This window comes from Gavialis gangeticus, unplaced genomic scaffold (genome assembly GCF_001723915.1).
Source record: "Gavialis gangeticus isolate Ggan-Ray unplaced genomic scaffold, GavGan_comp1, whole genome shotgun sequence".
Lineage (NCBI taxonomy): Eukaryota > Metazoa > Chordata > Crocodylia > Gavialidae > Gavialis > Gavialis gangeticus.
The window spans coordinates 67,416,553-67,431,713 of record NW_017728992.1 but is presented as its reverse complement, the minus strand read 5'-3'; the positions used below and the strand labels follow the sequence as shown (position 1 = coordinate 67,431,713).

At 48.1% G+C, this 15,161-nt stretch overlaps 1 protein-coding gene, 1 long non-coding RNA gene and 2 other non-coding genes across 6 annotated transcripts in view; all 4 read right to left on the bottom strand.

The window, feature by feature from the left end:
- The window catches only part of PQLC1 (PQ loop repeat containing 1), a 108,450-nt gene extending 104,553 nt beyond the window's left edge, over nt 1-3,897 (bottom strand). For 2 of the 3 annotated variants that reach the window (XM_019524005.1, XM_019524024.1), the window contains exons 1-2: nt 3,867-3,897; nt 2,395-2,741 (exon numbers count right to left, since the gene is read on the bottom strand). In XM_019524005.1, the coding sequence (XP_019379550.1) occupies nt 2,395-2,597 (203 nt within the window). In that variant the 5' untranslated portion in view covers nt 2,598-2,741; nt 3,867-3,897. The remainder of the gene's footprint in view (nt 1-2,394; nt 2,742-3,866) is intronic. The other variant, XM_019524015.1, reaches the window with a different exon arrangement.
- Nucleotides 3,898-10,139: 6,242 nt separating this feature from the next.
- Nucleotides 10,140-14,817, bottom strand: LOC109299490. The gene is made up of 3 exons (XR_002097891.1): nt 14,804-14,817; nt 13,630-13,640; nt 10,140-10,293 (listed from the first exon to the last, which is right to left on the bottom strand). It is a non-coding gene; the product is annotated as an uncharacterized LOC109299490 (long non-coding RNA).
- On the bottom strand, nt 11,329-11,400 carry TRNAW-CCA. Its single transcript has one exon. It is a non-coding gene; the product is annotated as a tRNA-Trp (tRNA).
- On the bottom strand, nt 11,630-11,701 carry TRNAW-CCA. Its single transcript has one exon. It is a non-coding gene; the product is annotated as a tRNA-Trp (tRNA).
- Nucleotides 14,818-15,161: the final 344 nt, after the last annotated feature.

The window sequence follows — 15,161 nt, the reverse complement described above, 5'->3', positions numbered from 1 at the left end:
GCATTGAGGGAGGGCATGGGAATGGGGCTGACTAGCCTGGGCGGGGAGGGGCATGGGACAGAGCCACAAGCGGTTTGTCCTGGTGGCAGGACGTGCCCCCCACCCCCAGATCTGCACGGTAGAGGACAGGCTGCAGCTGCAGGCTGAGGCCAGGGTGGGCATGGGATGGAGGCACACCTCCTCGGGGGGCACAGCTCCCACCACTGTGCGCAGCTCGTCGGGTGCTTGTCTGGAGGCTCCTGCCGCTGCTCCCGTCACTCGTCTGGGAGGGCATGGGGGGGCATGTGCCCCCAGATCTGCCCACACAGGAAGAGCCCAGCCCCACCCCCAGACGAGTGACAGGAGCAGCGGTGGGAGCTGCCAGATGAGCCACACAATGGTGGGAATTGCCCCTTCCCACATCCCACACCCGCTCCAGCTGAGCAACCACTGCCCCAGTGCCAAACCCCAACTCCACACCCTCCCTCACTGAAGGGGACTTGATCTGCACCCCCACATCCTTTCCCCCTCCCACCACACCAGGCTGACCAGCTGCCTGCAGCACTCCATGCTGCCGGCTTTGCTCCTCGCTGCATAGGTGCTGTGATGCAGCTGTGGCTGTGCACACGCACAGGCTTATTAGACAAATTATTGGCCACATTGGGCCGATTTCTGATACAGAAAATTTTCTTTATATTGGTGCCAATCCGATATCGGACCAATGTATCGGTGCACCTCTACTATTTACTTTTTACATCTGTCTCAGACTGAGTGCTTAAGATACACTAAAGTTAAGGATTTTTTAATTTCATAGCGAGTCTCATCCTAAAATGCCAATTCACAAATGTCCAGCAACTGCACAGTTCCTCCATGCCACTGACAGTACTTATGTACACATAAATGTGAAGCACTGATATATTCTAACTGCCTCTAGTATCACAAGTGTTTGCACAGTTTTAAAAACGTTTACTCTGACCTTTCCACTTCTCATTTTCTTCTGCCTCACTCACCAGTTCTGTTCCTCTTCCCCCTCTCCCCCCACACATTAGTCCATTAGTTGCTTTCTCTCTCTGCTTCCTGCTTATGCTTCTCTGCCATCGGTTCTTGCCTTCTCTTACCCATCTCCTGCCTCCCGCTCCCTGGTAAATACAGCTCCAGCCCCACAAGTAGTTCTGATCCCACTACTGACAGCTCCGACATCTCACCCTAGTTCCGGTCTCAGAGGACAACCCCCATTTCCTCTACTCCTCAGCATCAGATTTTTTAGATGCTTTCATAAGAACCCAGGATGCTTTTTCCAATTAAAAGCCTGAAGGAACTTTAGAAGCAGTTGGAAACAAATAGGTCAGGACTGGCTCCTCCTATCAGCTCTCTGCAGATTATGTGCAATGCTCCATTAGGCAAATTACTCTCAGATTAGTTTTTTCTATTTGCATTCACTTTCCAATCAATTACACGTTTAGTTTCCCAGGTGTGCTCATAGTACAGGAATATTCAAGTTACAAAAAAATAAATAAATAAAATAAAATAAAATAAAATAAAATAAAATAAAATATGCAGAGGAAGATTACTTTCTAAAATTTATTTTTACAAGCAGGGAAAAAAGCTGTGGAAATATTTAATTTCACTCCATAAACACAAAACAGAAATTCTGTTTCAAAATCTAGATTTTGAATGTCAAGAGTACTTTCTACATGAGTGTTTTCTAAAATATATCAGTTTTTATATGGGATCTTCTTTATTAGGTTGCTTTTTAAAGGAGTGGTTCTTTAATTTTTCAGCACTGTGAGGTGTTCCTGTCCCTATGAAGCCCATCCATGGGACTTCACATGCCTGCAGGAACTCCTGGTGTGAAATCACACTAACTGCAATGGAGATAACTAAGGATCCTGGTTTTCTGACAAAATAATCCCCAATTTTTGGATTTAAAAAAGTAACCCAAAAGCCACATTTTTCCATGATTAAAACTGAATTATGGTTGTGGATTTTGGGTTACTTTTTTTAATCTGATAATTGAGAGAGACAACCAGGATCCGTGAAGATGACTTATATGGAGCAATGTTGTATTTTGCAATGTAACATGAATGGGAAGAGGAGAAGGGAATGAAAAGGGAAAGATGTATTATGGATTAATCCAATTCTGAGCTACGCTAGTGCCCTCTTTCAACCTAAGAGGATGAGGCTTTGAAGTGTAACTTATTAATGCTGATAATCTCACTAGGAAGATGCAAACAGATCAAGCTTGTGCACTAAATTCCTCTAAGGTTAGTGCAAATACATCTACTTACACTGGGACTGTAATTAACTTTACCTCTTTATAGTTGCATCCTTGGAGATTTTGCACCCAAAGCTTTGGAATCAGTATATAAAACTGGCTTGAAAAGAAAAGGGGGAAGAAAAGAGTTACCTACTTACCAAAAAAGTATCCTTAAAATATTTGCAACCAATAATACTAGACACACATAAGTGGAGAAGCCTTCTGCATTCTGTGTCCTTTTGATGTCTCTGTACTGGGGGATGTATGGCACCACACCTCCAAAAACCATGGCACCAGCTGCACCCCAGGAAACCAACTGCTGCATGGGAACCACCAGCCACTCCAAGCCATTTGTCTCCATGACAGCTGGAAGCAAAGAATGTAGCACCAGGACAGATGCAAACAAAGGGTCTCTTTTCACTTCTTCCTCAGACTTGGTTGATATAAGTCATACACCTGGAGCGATCTCCTGCCATGCTTATGTCATCCCTTACACAACTGTAACCTAAAGAAAGGAAGCAGGACGGAAACGTAAATAACCTGTCAGCAGGAATACAAGCCCCAAGCCCCACATAAGCACCCAATCAGGTCAGAACTCCAGCCACAGTATCAGGAGTGAGTCCTGCATTAGGAAAAAAGCAGCAAGCAGGGTCAAATATAGCACACCAAGGTCTATCACTGAGCCCAGACTCATCTGATCACCAGTGAAGAGGAGTTATTTTATGCTGGGTCACTTCATTTTGTAGGACTGCAATCCTTATGAAAAGTACTGATTTGAAAGCTCTGAAAACCAATGTCCTGTATACCCACAAAACAGGTATGGCACAGTACAAGCTTTCCCACGTTGGTTCTTCAATGGGCTTCAGTCCCAACTCCAACGACCAAGACGGGGAGGGAGAAAGCTGTTCGGACTCACTCAGCCCTGTGCTTCTTTCCCACGAAAACCAAGAGGAATGCAGATTATATAGAGCTGGCTTCGAGGTGGGGACATTTCTCCCCTGGCTGCCAGACCAAGCTCATCTCACGCAGCCCACAGTGGAGTTCTCATGGTTTGGCCTTCTGGCTTACAGACAAGGATGCCTGCAGCCAGCTCCGTTATGTACAGCCACTGCACAAACCCTCAGACTTCTTTCAAATTACCACCACAAAAAGAAAAGAAAAAAAAAAGTCACAGGTTGGGCAAAGCGTAGGTGCTGGGAGCAGAGCAAGGAGGTCAAAAAGAGCTGGGAAATAAGTTGGCATCTCACTGCCACATGGATCGGGAGGGTGGGAGAGATAGGGATAACCGACCAGCGAGGGAAAGGGACCTGCAAGGACGTTACCAACGCCAAGGCAGAGCGGGGAGCTGGGGGCCAGGACAAACGGGTCGTCGCTGGAGAAAAGGAGAGGTTGATCTTGATCCCCACACCCCTTAGCACAGCAGGGCGGTACTTTTCATGCCATTCCTCACCGCCCTCCTCCGACAGGCAGAGTGGAGGGTTGGGGCCTCTCTCTGAAGCCTGCCCCCAGCCCAGGGGCGCAGAGGACAGGGCAGGTCTTGCCTGGCTCATACACCTGAGCCTCTTCATGGCCCTGCCCGCCCGCCCGCGGCAGGGATGGGACGGAAGCCCTCCCAGCCCCCGCCTCTCACCTTGAGCCGCAGCAGCAGTCAGGCCCCTCCGCGCCCGAGTCACTCATCCCCCTGCCCGCCGCGTTCCGAGACATTCACCAGCGGCCGGGGCTGCCTCTATGACGTCACAGTCACCAGTAGCGTCAATGAAGGCCCCGCCCCTCCGCTGCTCCTGCCACCTTCCCCCGGGTCCTAGCGCCGGCGTCATTAAGCCGCGTACTAGAGAAGGAGAGGGAAGTGCAAGTGAGAGAGCCTGCCCCCGCCGCCTCTGGGATCTCAGGCTCCCGAGGACCGGGATTGACGTGGTGGCATCACAGCAGAGCCCCAGTTTACGGATCAGGGCCCCGCTGTGCTCGGCGCTGTACAAACAGGGCACAAAAAGAGCCTCCTCCTCCAGTCTAGTCAAATGCTCAAGTGACTTGATGATTAGGCAAGTCAGTTCCATCCAGGAAGAGCATGCACCAACTGCAGAGGCTTCCTCAGCCTGACAAAGGGTTTTTAAACCTGAAAGCTTGCTAAGAATTTTTTTTTCCAACTCTTTAAGTTGGTCTAATAAAAGGTATCAGATTCATCCAAAGAACCTTGATTAGGCAAGGAAGGGTGCTTTACTCAAGATGCAGACAGGAGGCAGCAGAAAGGCCAAACGAGGAAATGACAATGGATTACTCTTTTTACCCACTGCAGGCATGAAACAGTGCAGAGAATTTAAGGCCTCCCCTTTGCCCCCTTCCACCAATAACGAGAGGAGCTGACCCTCTGCGTGTGCTCACACGCTTCTTTCCCATTCTTGTCAGTGTTTTTTGACTTCCCAGATTATGGTCCTGTCCCTTTAAGTTTCCTTCCTGAACAGTTGTCAGGCCTTCCAAAGAGTCTCCATGTACCAGGGTTTCTGCTCTCCCTTTTTTTTTGCCTCCCCCCAGCGTATCTTCAAGAGGTCACCTGACCCCCAGTTGTCTTTTCTGCTTGGTGCAGAGGGCTGGACCCAGTGATCTTCCAAGGTCCCCTCCAGCCTTACAATCTATGAATCTATGAATCGAAGTATGCTAATAAACACATTTATTCACATACAGCAAAACTACCGTTTACAGTCTCATCCAAAAACCCTCCACTGAACATATGGAAGCTTTGTGTTATTTTGCTAGAGCTACTCAAAACATGGGGATGATTTTTCCGAAGGAGGGAAATATAAGACGTACTTTTTTTTCTCCGATCAAAAATCCAACCAACTTTAGCTTTCTCTCTCCTAATGTGGGACAGGGCAGAAATGAGGACCCAGGACTGCAGGGGAAGAAAACGAATGACTGAGAACTAAAATGAACTATGTTTAGAAGTTCAATACTAAGCTGAAGAAGGTGGCAATGTATGAACAAACTGAGACCGATGCTTTTAGACAACCAAACTTAAAAGTAATTGCATCACTATTTCCATTTTCTGTTCCAGACTCTCGTGCCTTGCACTCCCTGTAGTCTTTCTCAGTACACATCACATTTCACAATGTAGAATGAGTCTTCTGCAACAGAATTTTGGGCTGCCTTGCCTTGTGGTGAGCAGAGTTTTTAGAGCAGAGCCTTAGTCAGTTTTTCACAATGATTTTTGTTGTGCTTCTTAGAGAACTGTTTGCTGCAGCTGAATTATTTGTAGTAGCAAGGGTGCCTCACTGCTGCGGTGCCCTGAGCACGTAGGCAGCCTGTGGGCCTTATCTACTGATTTAAAAAAAAAATATATATATATATATAGAGAGAGAGAGAGAGAGAATAAAAGCACCACGTGGGCTATGTTTGACAAATGCTGACAAATACATTTGACAAATCCACACAAACAAGTGGAAAGGAGCCTTAAATGGAGTCCAAACCATACAGCACAGGTTTCATACAAGTCTCCTGGTTGTACAATGAATGTTTGAATGCAGAAAATACTGTATGAAAATTCTTGAGGTTGCTAGCACACCTTTCAGTTATCACCATAGCCATACTAAACAAATACATTCAGAGTGTGATTTTGAAAGAGTATTAATAAATATGTCTAAACCCTACAACATGTTTAAGTAGGTCAGGCTCACTCACTCATTCCCATCAAGATGTAAATACTACAGCTGAGTCCAGGCTCTCTCCCACCCCACCCACACACCAAGATCTGGTTCCCCTAATGATTTCATCTTTCTGATGGGTAGAAAAGATATTTCCTCACAAAACACCAATAATCCCACAATCTCATGCTCCACCCAACAATCTGTTAATTACTTTACTAACACAGAGCTTAATGGCGCTACAAAAATACATTTACGATGTCAGAAGTCACCAGATGGTGACTTTTGCTCACAAACAGGGAAGAATTGGTGAGAAACGTAGTAGTGGATGGCAACTTGGGCAGCAGTGACCATGAGATGATTGAGTTCAGGATCCTGAGGAAAGGAAGAAAGGAGACCATCAGAGTAACAACCCTGGACTTCAGAAAAGAAGACTTCAACTTGCTCAGGGAATTCATGGGCAGAATCCCCTGGGAAGCCAGACTGAGGGGGAGAAGAGTCCAGGAGAGCTGGCTGTACTTCAGAGAAGCCTTACTTAGAGTGCAGGAGCAGTCCATCTGAATGTGCAGGAAGACTAGCAAGTATGGCAGAAGACTGGCTTGGCTTAGCAGGCAACACTTCAGTAAACTAAATCACGAAAAGGAAGCTTATAAGTGGAAACTTGGACAAACAACTAGGGAGGAATATAAGAGCATTGCTCGGGCATATAGGGATGAAGTCAGGAAAGCCAAAGCGCAACTGGAGTTGCAGATAGCAAGGGATGTGAGAGGTAACAAGAAGGGTTTCTACAAGTATGTCAGTAGCAAGAGGAGGATCATGGAAAGTGCGGGTCCCTTAGTGAATGCGGAAGGCAACCTTGTGGCAGAGGATATAGTAATGGCTAAAGTGCTTGATGCCTTTTTTGCCTCAGTCTTCACAGGCGAAGTCAGCTTCTAGACTACTGCACCAGGCAGCACAGTTTGGGGAGGAGGTGAGCAGCCCTGTGTGGTGAAAGAACAGGTTAGGGGCTACTTAGAAAAGCTAGATGTGTACAAGTTCATGGGGCCAGATCGGATGCACCCAAGGGTGCTGAGGGAGTTAGCTGATGTGATTGCAGAACTATTGGCCATCATCTTTGAAAACTCATGGCAATCAAGAGATGTCCCAGATGATTGGAAAAGGCCAAACATAGTGCCCATATTTAAGAAAGGGAAAAAGGAACTACAGACCAGTCAGCCAATCATGTCTGACCAACCCGATTGCTTTCTATGACAAGGTGACTGGCTCTGTAGATGCGGGGAGACTGGTGGATATGGTGTACCTTGATTTTAGCAAGGCTTTTGATACAGTCTCCCACAGCATGAATGACTCGTGCCCCTGCCAGCTGGGGGGCACGGCAGTAGTGGTAGCACAGTGGTGGTAAGTGGAGGAGCTCCTGCAGACACTGACAGTGCTGTTGGTGGCAGGGTGGGATGGCGAGTGCCAACCAAGGGTGGGCAACCACCCTCAGTCGCTGCTGGCAGCGGTGGTAGCAGCCAGCAGGGATTGTGGACTGTCTGCAGATGCCACCAGCAATGTTAGCGGCGGGATGGCAAGTGGCAACCGCCCACAGACGCTGCTGACAGTGTCAGCGGCGCCTTTTTGTAGGAGGTGTACCGCCATGCTCATGGGGTGCACATCGCCCCTGTCCCACAGCATTCTCACCGGCAAGCTAAGGAAGTATGGGCTCGATGAATGGACTATAAGGTGGATAGAAAACTGGCTGGAGCTTTGGGCTCAGAAGGTAGCAATCAATGGCTCGATATCTAGTTGGCAGCCAGTATCAAGTGGAGTGCCCCACGGGTTGGTCCTGGGGCCAGTTTTGTTTAATGCCTTCATCAACAACCTGGAAAATGGGATGGATTGCACTCTCAGCAAGTTTGCAGATGACACCAAGCTGTGGGGGAGTAGCAGATTCAGGGCTAGGATTCAGAGTGACCTAGACAAATTGGAGGATTAGGCCAAAAGAAATCCTATGAGGTTCATCAAGGACAAGTTCAGGATCCACTACTGAAAGGATGTGGACAATTGGAGAGAGTCCAGTGGATGGGCAACAAAAATGGTGAGGGGGGTTGAGGGAACATGACTTATGAGGAAAGACTGAGGGAACTGGGCTTATTTAGTCTGGAGAAGAGGAGAATGACAAGGTATTTAATAGCAGCCTTCAACTACCTGAAGAGGGGGTTCAAAAGAGGATGGAGCTAAACTGTTCTCAGTGGTGGGAGATGACAGAACAACGAGCAACTGTCTCAAGTTTCAGCAAGGGAAGTTTAGGTTAGATATTAGGAAGAATTTTCTCACTAAGAGGATAGTAAAACACTGGAACAGTTTACCCAGAGAGGTGGTGGAAGCTCCATCCTTGGAGGTTTTCAAAACCCAGCTAGACAAAGCTATAGCTGGGATGATCTAGTTAGGGATGGTCCTACTTTGAGCAGAGGATTGGACTAGATGACCTCCTGAGGTCCCTTCCAACCCTAACTTTCTATGATTCTATGGTATGATAGCTCCAATTAAGGCCTGCTCGCAGAAATCTTGCTGAACAAGTGCCTGTTGTTAGCCATGGGGCAGCTGTTAGAAGGTGTTACTAGTTGGGCTGGAGTCCTTCCATTGAATTCAGCAGTCTTTGAAGTGTCACGGCATCAGAAAAGTATGTTCTACTTAAGACAGAAAGGAAACCTCCTAGGCAGAGAAAAAACCTCCTAGGCATAGCTAGTGCTTATAGGGTACCCATACACTTAGAACATTAAATAATATCCAGTGCACATGTCTCACAAGACAACCACTCTCTCTCCAGTCTCTCAGTTCTACTCCTCAAAGGGAATTTACAAAACACCTTTCATAGATGAGCCTAGGAACTTCATTTCACATATCTACTGGAGACAAAAAATAATTCACTAAATATAGACATTGGATTTATGGCACTTTATAACCTGTCTGCCATCTGATAACCCCAGGTAAACTTTCTACATTTTACCTGCTATGCTACATTTTATCACAGGTCAACATTCCCTACTTTTGTTTTCCCACCCCACCTACATGTCTCACACACAATAACCCTTATCCCCTCTGATCTTCCCTGCCCTGTATTTGCATTTTCACAGACCTGCATTTTGCATATTGGCTTAAGCTTCTATTTGACCCTAGAGGGTATACAGACACCAGCAGACTCTGAAGAGTCAGCCTGAAGAAGGGTGTTTGTGCTCAAAAGCTTGTAAAAAAACAATGTTTCCAACTATTCGGTTGTTCTAATAAAATATATCATGTTTGCCCAAATAAACTTGTCTGCCTATGTCCTTAGACCAACACAGCTACAACCAACACCCCCAAAAGAAGTTATTCTCTTTGCACATTAGACACGGGCCATGTCTACGTGAGTGGCAGACTGCGCTTGTTACTGTGTAGTACTTGCTTATGCAAGGATTAAATGACAGTGCAGTAACTAGCATTACTGCATAGTACTGTGACTGCATAGTTTTTTTCTGACACTGCTGCACAATAACAACAAGCTACTGTTACTACTGTGCAGTAGCATTGCATCATGGTTAGTGCCCAGCAATGCTACTGTGTGGTAGCAACGCACTACCGCACAGTAGGCACATCTACATGTGTACATTTACTGCACAGTAACCAAAATGACTACACAGTACAGGCGCAGAGCTATATGAGCACACTTGTACTGCACAATAAATAGGACAACTTATGTAGACTTGGGTGTAAATGCATGTGTGGACGCGCCCAGTGAGAAGGAGCAAGCACACACCTGCAGAGGCAGGGGGTAAGGTGTGGGAATTAGAAGAAAAGGAGGTATCTGTGGTTTAGCACACAGCTACTTGACCTGCAGTCAGACACGCTGCCCTGGCACACTATGGTTATCAGAAATAGCCCTCTGCTGTGCCTCCCCTTCAAGACCAAGCAGCCACAGCTTTGTGACATTTTCCCAGGATCTTGTAGAAGGTTTCATGGCATGGGAGCAGGCAAAGCGCTTTTCCCATTGCTTCTTATATTACACCCAAGATGTGTCTGGGGGCTTTTATTTGATCTGAAGAAGTACAAGAGAAGCCAAAGCAAGTTCCTCCAAACTATACTGTGGTTTATTGGGATGTCATCATCAGTCAGGCAATATTCACAAGAGCAGCTACATACAGCAGAGAATACATACACAGACATGTATTTACTACTGGGTGGGAAGCCCTCAGAAGCCTTCCTCCAAGCTTCAGGCAATTTCCAGTCTCTACCTTTGTGTGGGGGGAGTTTTATACAATTCAGGTTTCTGCACTCCTGCCCATTCCTCTGAGATAAGGGGCTCTTGGCCAATTCAGGAGGGAGCAGGGAAACTGAGTCATGGGCCTGGGACCATTGTTCTTTCCTAGGGTGGCCTTATCAGCCTTGGCTGTGATCACTGGCCTGTGCATCCTGACTCCCTTGAAACTGTCTCTCACAACCCACTTCTCTCACAGACTAAGCATTGGGATTCAGACTGGACTGCTCCTGGGGACAGGCGTGTAGTGACACACCCAGCCCAGCCAAAAGCAAGAGGGGCCTCCAGGACCCCCCACACCCCCTTCCTAGTACCTTGGGGTACTAGGTTTCACAGCTAAGGGGCCAGGCAAAGAGCTTTCCCCGCTGCCCCTTCCAAAAGGCACAGTGCAGGTGGGCATGAGAGGCAGCAGTGCTTTGCAACAGACAGCAAAGCCTGAATTGCCCGGGACCAGAAGACAGAGGGGACCAGAAGGCATGTCACTTGTGAAAACCTGCCAAGCTGTTCCCAAAACACACACACACACAGAGTGAGCATATCCCACCTAAAGTGGGCAGGGGCACATACACACACATATCCTAGGGTGAGCGCACACACTCACAGACACAAACACACCTCCTAGGGTGGGTGTACATGCCCGCACACACACCCAGGGGAAATGTGTGCATGCATACACACTCCTAGGGCACACATCCCCCTACGATGAGCACACACACAGCTAAGGTGAGCAGACCCCCACTAAGGTGAGCGCGGGCACATACACACACACATCTGCTAGGGTGACCGCCCACACACACACACACACACACACACACACACACACACACACACACACACACACACACACACACACACACACACACACACACACACACACACACACACACACACACACCTCCTAGGGTGAGGGCACATGCACGCGTGCACACGCACCCAGGGCAAGCGTGCATGCGCGCGCACACCCCTACCAGAGGGAGGGAAATCGGCTGGCTCCTCGCACAAGGAGGGCGGCAGCGAGCGGAGCCTGTCCGCGCAGGCAGATCTGGCCCTGCCGCCCCCCGGCGACCACTCTCGGCTTTCCCCCAGGCTGCCTTTCCCGCATATGCAGCGCCGCCATCCCCCGCACGGGCACAGCCCGCCCCCACTGCGAGCAAAGGCTGTGAGAGGCAGAAAAGGAAAGATGACCCCGGTGTGATTTGAACACACAACCTTCTGATCTGGAGTCAGACGCGCTGCCGTTGCGCCACGAGGCCACGCAAGGAGCTTTCTTTCCCGGCCCTTGGCAGGCGGCGTCCCTCGGCAGAGTCTGGCTGTGCATTGGCAGTTGCCTCTGCAAAGATGCAGCTTCCCAACCGCACACCCACGGGGCTGCTACAATGGCCCTGCCACCCACACCCCCCCCGGCTGATGAAGACCCACAGATCTGTGCCTACTAAGCACGCCTGCCACCTCCCAGCTTGCTGAGGGAAAAGGGAGTACCGCTGACCCCGGTGTGATTTGAACACACAGCCTTCTGATCTGGAGTCAGACGCGCTGCCGTTGCGCCACGGAGTCACACGGAAAAAGGCTCTGCCACACCTCCCCCCTCATTTTTTTGAATTAAACCCCTAACCTAAAGAGTGTCTCCCTCCCACTGGTACATGAAGAAAGCAAGCCTTGGTCGTGGTTGAGGCTTCCCCACAGCACCACTCCCCATAGCTCTCTGCTGCTCACAGCCAGGCAAGTGCATGTAGATCAGCCCCAAGAGAAGCAGAGGGTGAGCCCAAGGCAGAGGCAAATACACGAAGAGGGGCCTGCACCATATTGTCCGCCAGAGAACTGGGCAAGTGAAGTGGGTCCAAAAGTAGCAGCTGTGACCCTGGTGGGATTTGAACACACAGCCTTCTGATCTGGAGTCAGACACACCACCATTGCACCACAAGGTCAGCTGAACAAAGAGTGGCACTGGTCCACCCTTTCCCTGAACCACCACAGGGCCTGCCCTGCCACTCCTGGGACCTCCAGGCTCCCCCTACTTAATCCTTCTTAAGAGAAACGCTTCCCACAAAGTGCACTACAGAAAGCAACCCAGAGGGCCAAGAAGGGGATTGAGGAGCCAAGACCACATGGCTTCAGACTGCTGTGCTAGAGGCACTGCTGACAGCCCCCAAAGGGAACCCAGGGGCCTGGGGAGCGTCCCTTCTGCAAACACCTTCATTTCATCACAGTCATTTCCTTCTATGTCTTCTAATATTTTTCACTGGCTTAAAAAAACAGACAACTAGTTTGATTCAGATCTCAGCATTTTCTCTAGCAGCAAGCGGGACACCTTACAGAGGACAAGCCCATTGTCTTCCATGAAGTACCTATGATGCATCCAGATTACCACTTTGACCCTTCCTCTGCCTGACCAAGGGTGTTTCTGCCCAAAAGTTTGCAAAGAACATTTTTTCCAACTATTTGGTCTCATAAAAGATGCTATGAATCTGAGTTTGGATCTTAGCATGGCACTAATAGCCTTTCCCCCCCTTGATCCAAGGCTCTTGATGTCCTCCATCCCAAGGTGATTTTGGCTTGCATGTACCTTCTAAGTGGGAGCAGATAAATCTTTACTTGACTAACTGACTTATCTTTTACTGTTGGCTTTAGTCTGCTGGTTTTAGTTTAGTCTTACATACAGTGCTGTAGTACAGAGGTTCCCAACCTCTGGGCCACGGCCTAGTGCCAGGCTGTGAAGGGTTGGCTGCCAATCTGCAGGACAGTTGGCTGCCAGGCTGGAAGTCCAGAAGTGACTAGCAGACTGCAGAGCAGCAGCCAACACTTTTTTATACCGAGTATAAACAAGTTATAAACATGGCTGAGCTGCTCGATTCCTGTAGGGAGGAACTCTCAAATTAGGATCTTCTTGAGCTGGATAAGAAGCACCATGAAGAAGAAGAGCCCATGGAAGAAAATGAAAGGCCCTCCCCCCAAGTTCTCATGATGAAAGGCACAGCTGATGCGTTCAAACTTTTGGATGGTTACCTAGCCTTCTTTGATGAAAACGACCCCAGTCATGAAAGAAGTGCTAAGGTTGCCAAGCTAATGAAGGAAGCCAATGTAAAGCTCCCTGTAAAGCTCTACACAGAGCTTTACAGGGAGAAGCGGCGCTGCTCAGTGCAGTCTTCCTTGGACAAGTTCTTCAGGAAGTGAGACAGCACTATCCTGAGTCAATCGACCGACACTCAGCCCTCCATGTCTGGGGGAGAGCCAACCACTTCTGGGGAGAGATATCACCACCATCTTTTGATTTGTTCCACCTGGATGAAGACGTGGCTCCCCATTGATGGATGTATTGAAGTTTGTTGTATGTCCATTTTGTATTTTTGTGTGTGTTTCTTATAATGTAACTGAATAAATATGTTTACAATATGTTTTTGTAACATAATAAATAAAGTATTGGTTGAAAAAGGTTTTATTTTGGTACCTTTGGTGTCATAAATGTGAGGACTAAGGAACACAACCCCTCACTTTTCTATTATTTCCTATGGGAAAATTCATCTCGAGTCGCGTGAATTCGACATACGCAAGATTTCTCAGGAACGCAATATACATGTAAGTCGGGAGTCTACTGTAAATTGGATTTTGGACTAAACAAATGCATATTAAACCCACTGCCTGTTTTTAGCCCTTGTAATTAGGAAGCTGGATGCACCCAGGGCACGCAGGAGGTTCCTGCTAAGAATGAGTCTTACACCTTGCAGAGGATGACTGTCACTATAGGTTGGGCAGGCCGGGTAAGGATGACAAGGGAGTCAGGGGCTGGAGGGAAAGAGCTGCACATGTGAGCAGCTTTACTGCAAGTCTGCAGTGCCCACAAGCAGTCCCAGCTTTCCAAAGCACAATGAATCTTCCCTTCACTTCCTAAGCTAAAAATGCTGTGATTGAAAGTAAAAGAAGCCTCTGCACATCTTAGACCCTCTTCACTTGTTAGAGTTAGGGGTAGAGAGTGGGCCAGGTTTGGAATGGTCTTTCTGGCTGGGGGTGGTAGGAGTCATGGAGCTATGTTTAGGTCACTGGTAGGTAGGGAAGTACAGGTTCCTATCCTGATCTTGCGCTCCCCACAAAGGAGGCATCTGGGGCTGCTGCCCCAGTTGCACCTCCTTCCCCAAGTTACATTACCATTAGTGGCCTTCCCCTCTCCTCTCTGCCTCCCCTTCCACTGGGCACCATGATTTTATCCCCTTCCCATCTCACAACCCCACCTCACCCCAGTCATCTGTCTTTACCTATGCCTTGTCTAAATTAGCAAGAAACAAAAATCTCCACACATGCTGGTTGCGAATGTGGGAACCTATAGAATTGCAGACACTATGTTTTAATGATTTCAAACCTTTGTGTAGTCTTAATACTATGGGAAGTCTTTCTGTGGCTTCAGAGCCTCCCTGAGGGTATTTGTCAGCCAGTGTGAGGAAAACTGTGAGGCACTGCAAGTACATGTTAGCCCTAGTTGGATTTGGTAGGCGCCTGGAAAGCAGTGACTGCATCCTGTGTTGGCTCTGCAGTGTGTGAGGTGGGGTGGATCTGTATCTTCCTTTATTCCATGAAGGTAAAGGCTGATGAATGGTAGGGAGCTGGAAAGGGACAGAAATCCCTATGGCCAGCAAGCATAAGGCATTCTGAGGATGAAGTGTGAACCAGCTCCCTGTGCTTCCCTGTCACAGCGGTAGTGCCTTTGACTACATCAGGAACTTGTTTAAATCACACAGGGGTCAAGTTTTTCTTTGTGGGTTATTTTTCAGTTCTTGTTAGTTTCTGTCCAACCTCTAATATTTCAGAGGTCTGCTGGCAGTGAGGGATTGGGCAGAGACAAAGGGAGTTTGGCCAAAGACTGTAGTGGAAGAACTAATGACATTGCCTAGAAGGCTGAGGCAGACAGGAAGGGTGTCTGGTGTGTATATTAGGTGAGTACACAGTGAGCCTTGAAGCCTACCACAATTGTAAGAAATATTGCCTTTTTATGCAGAAGGGGAAAAGAACAGATTTGAAGGGAAGG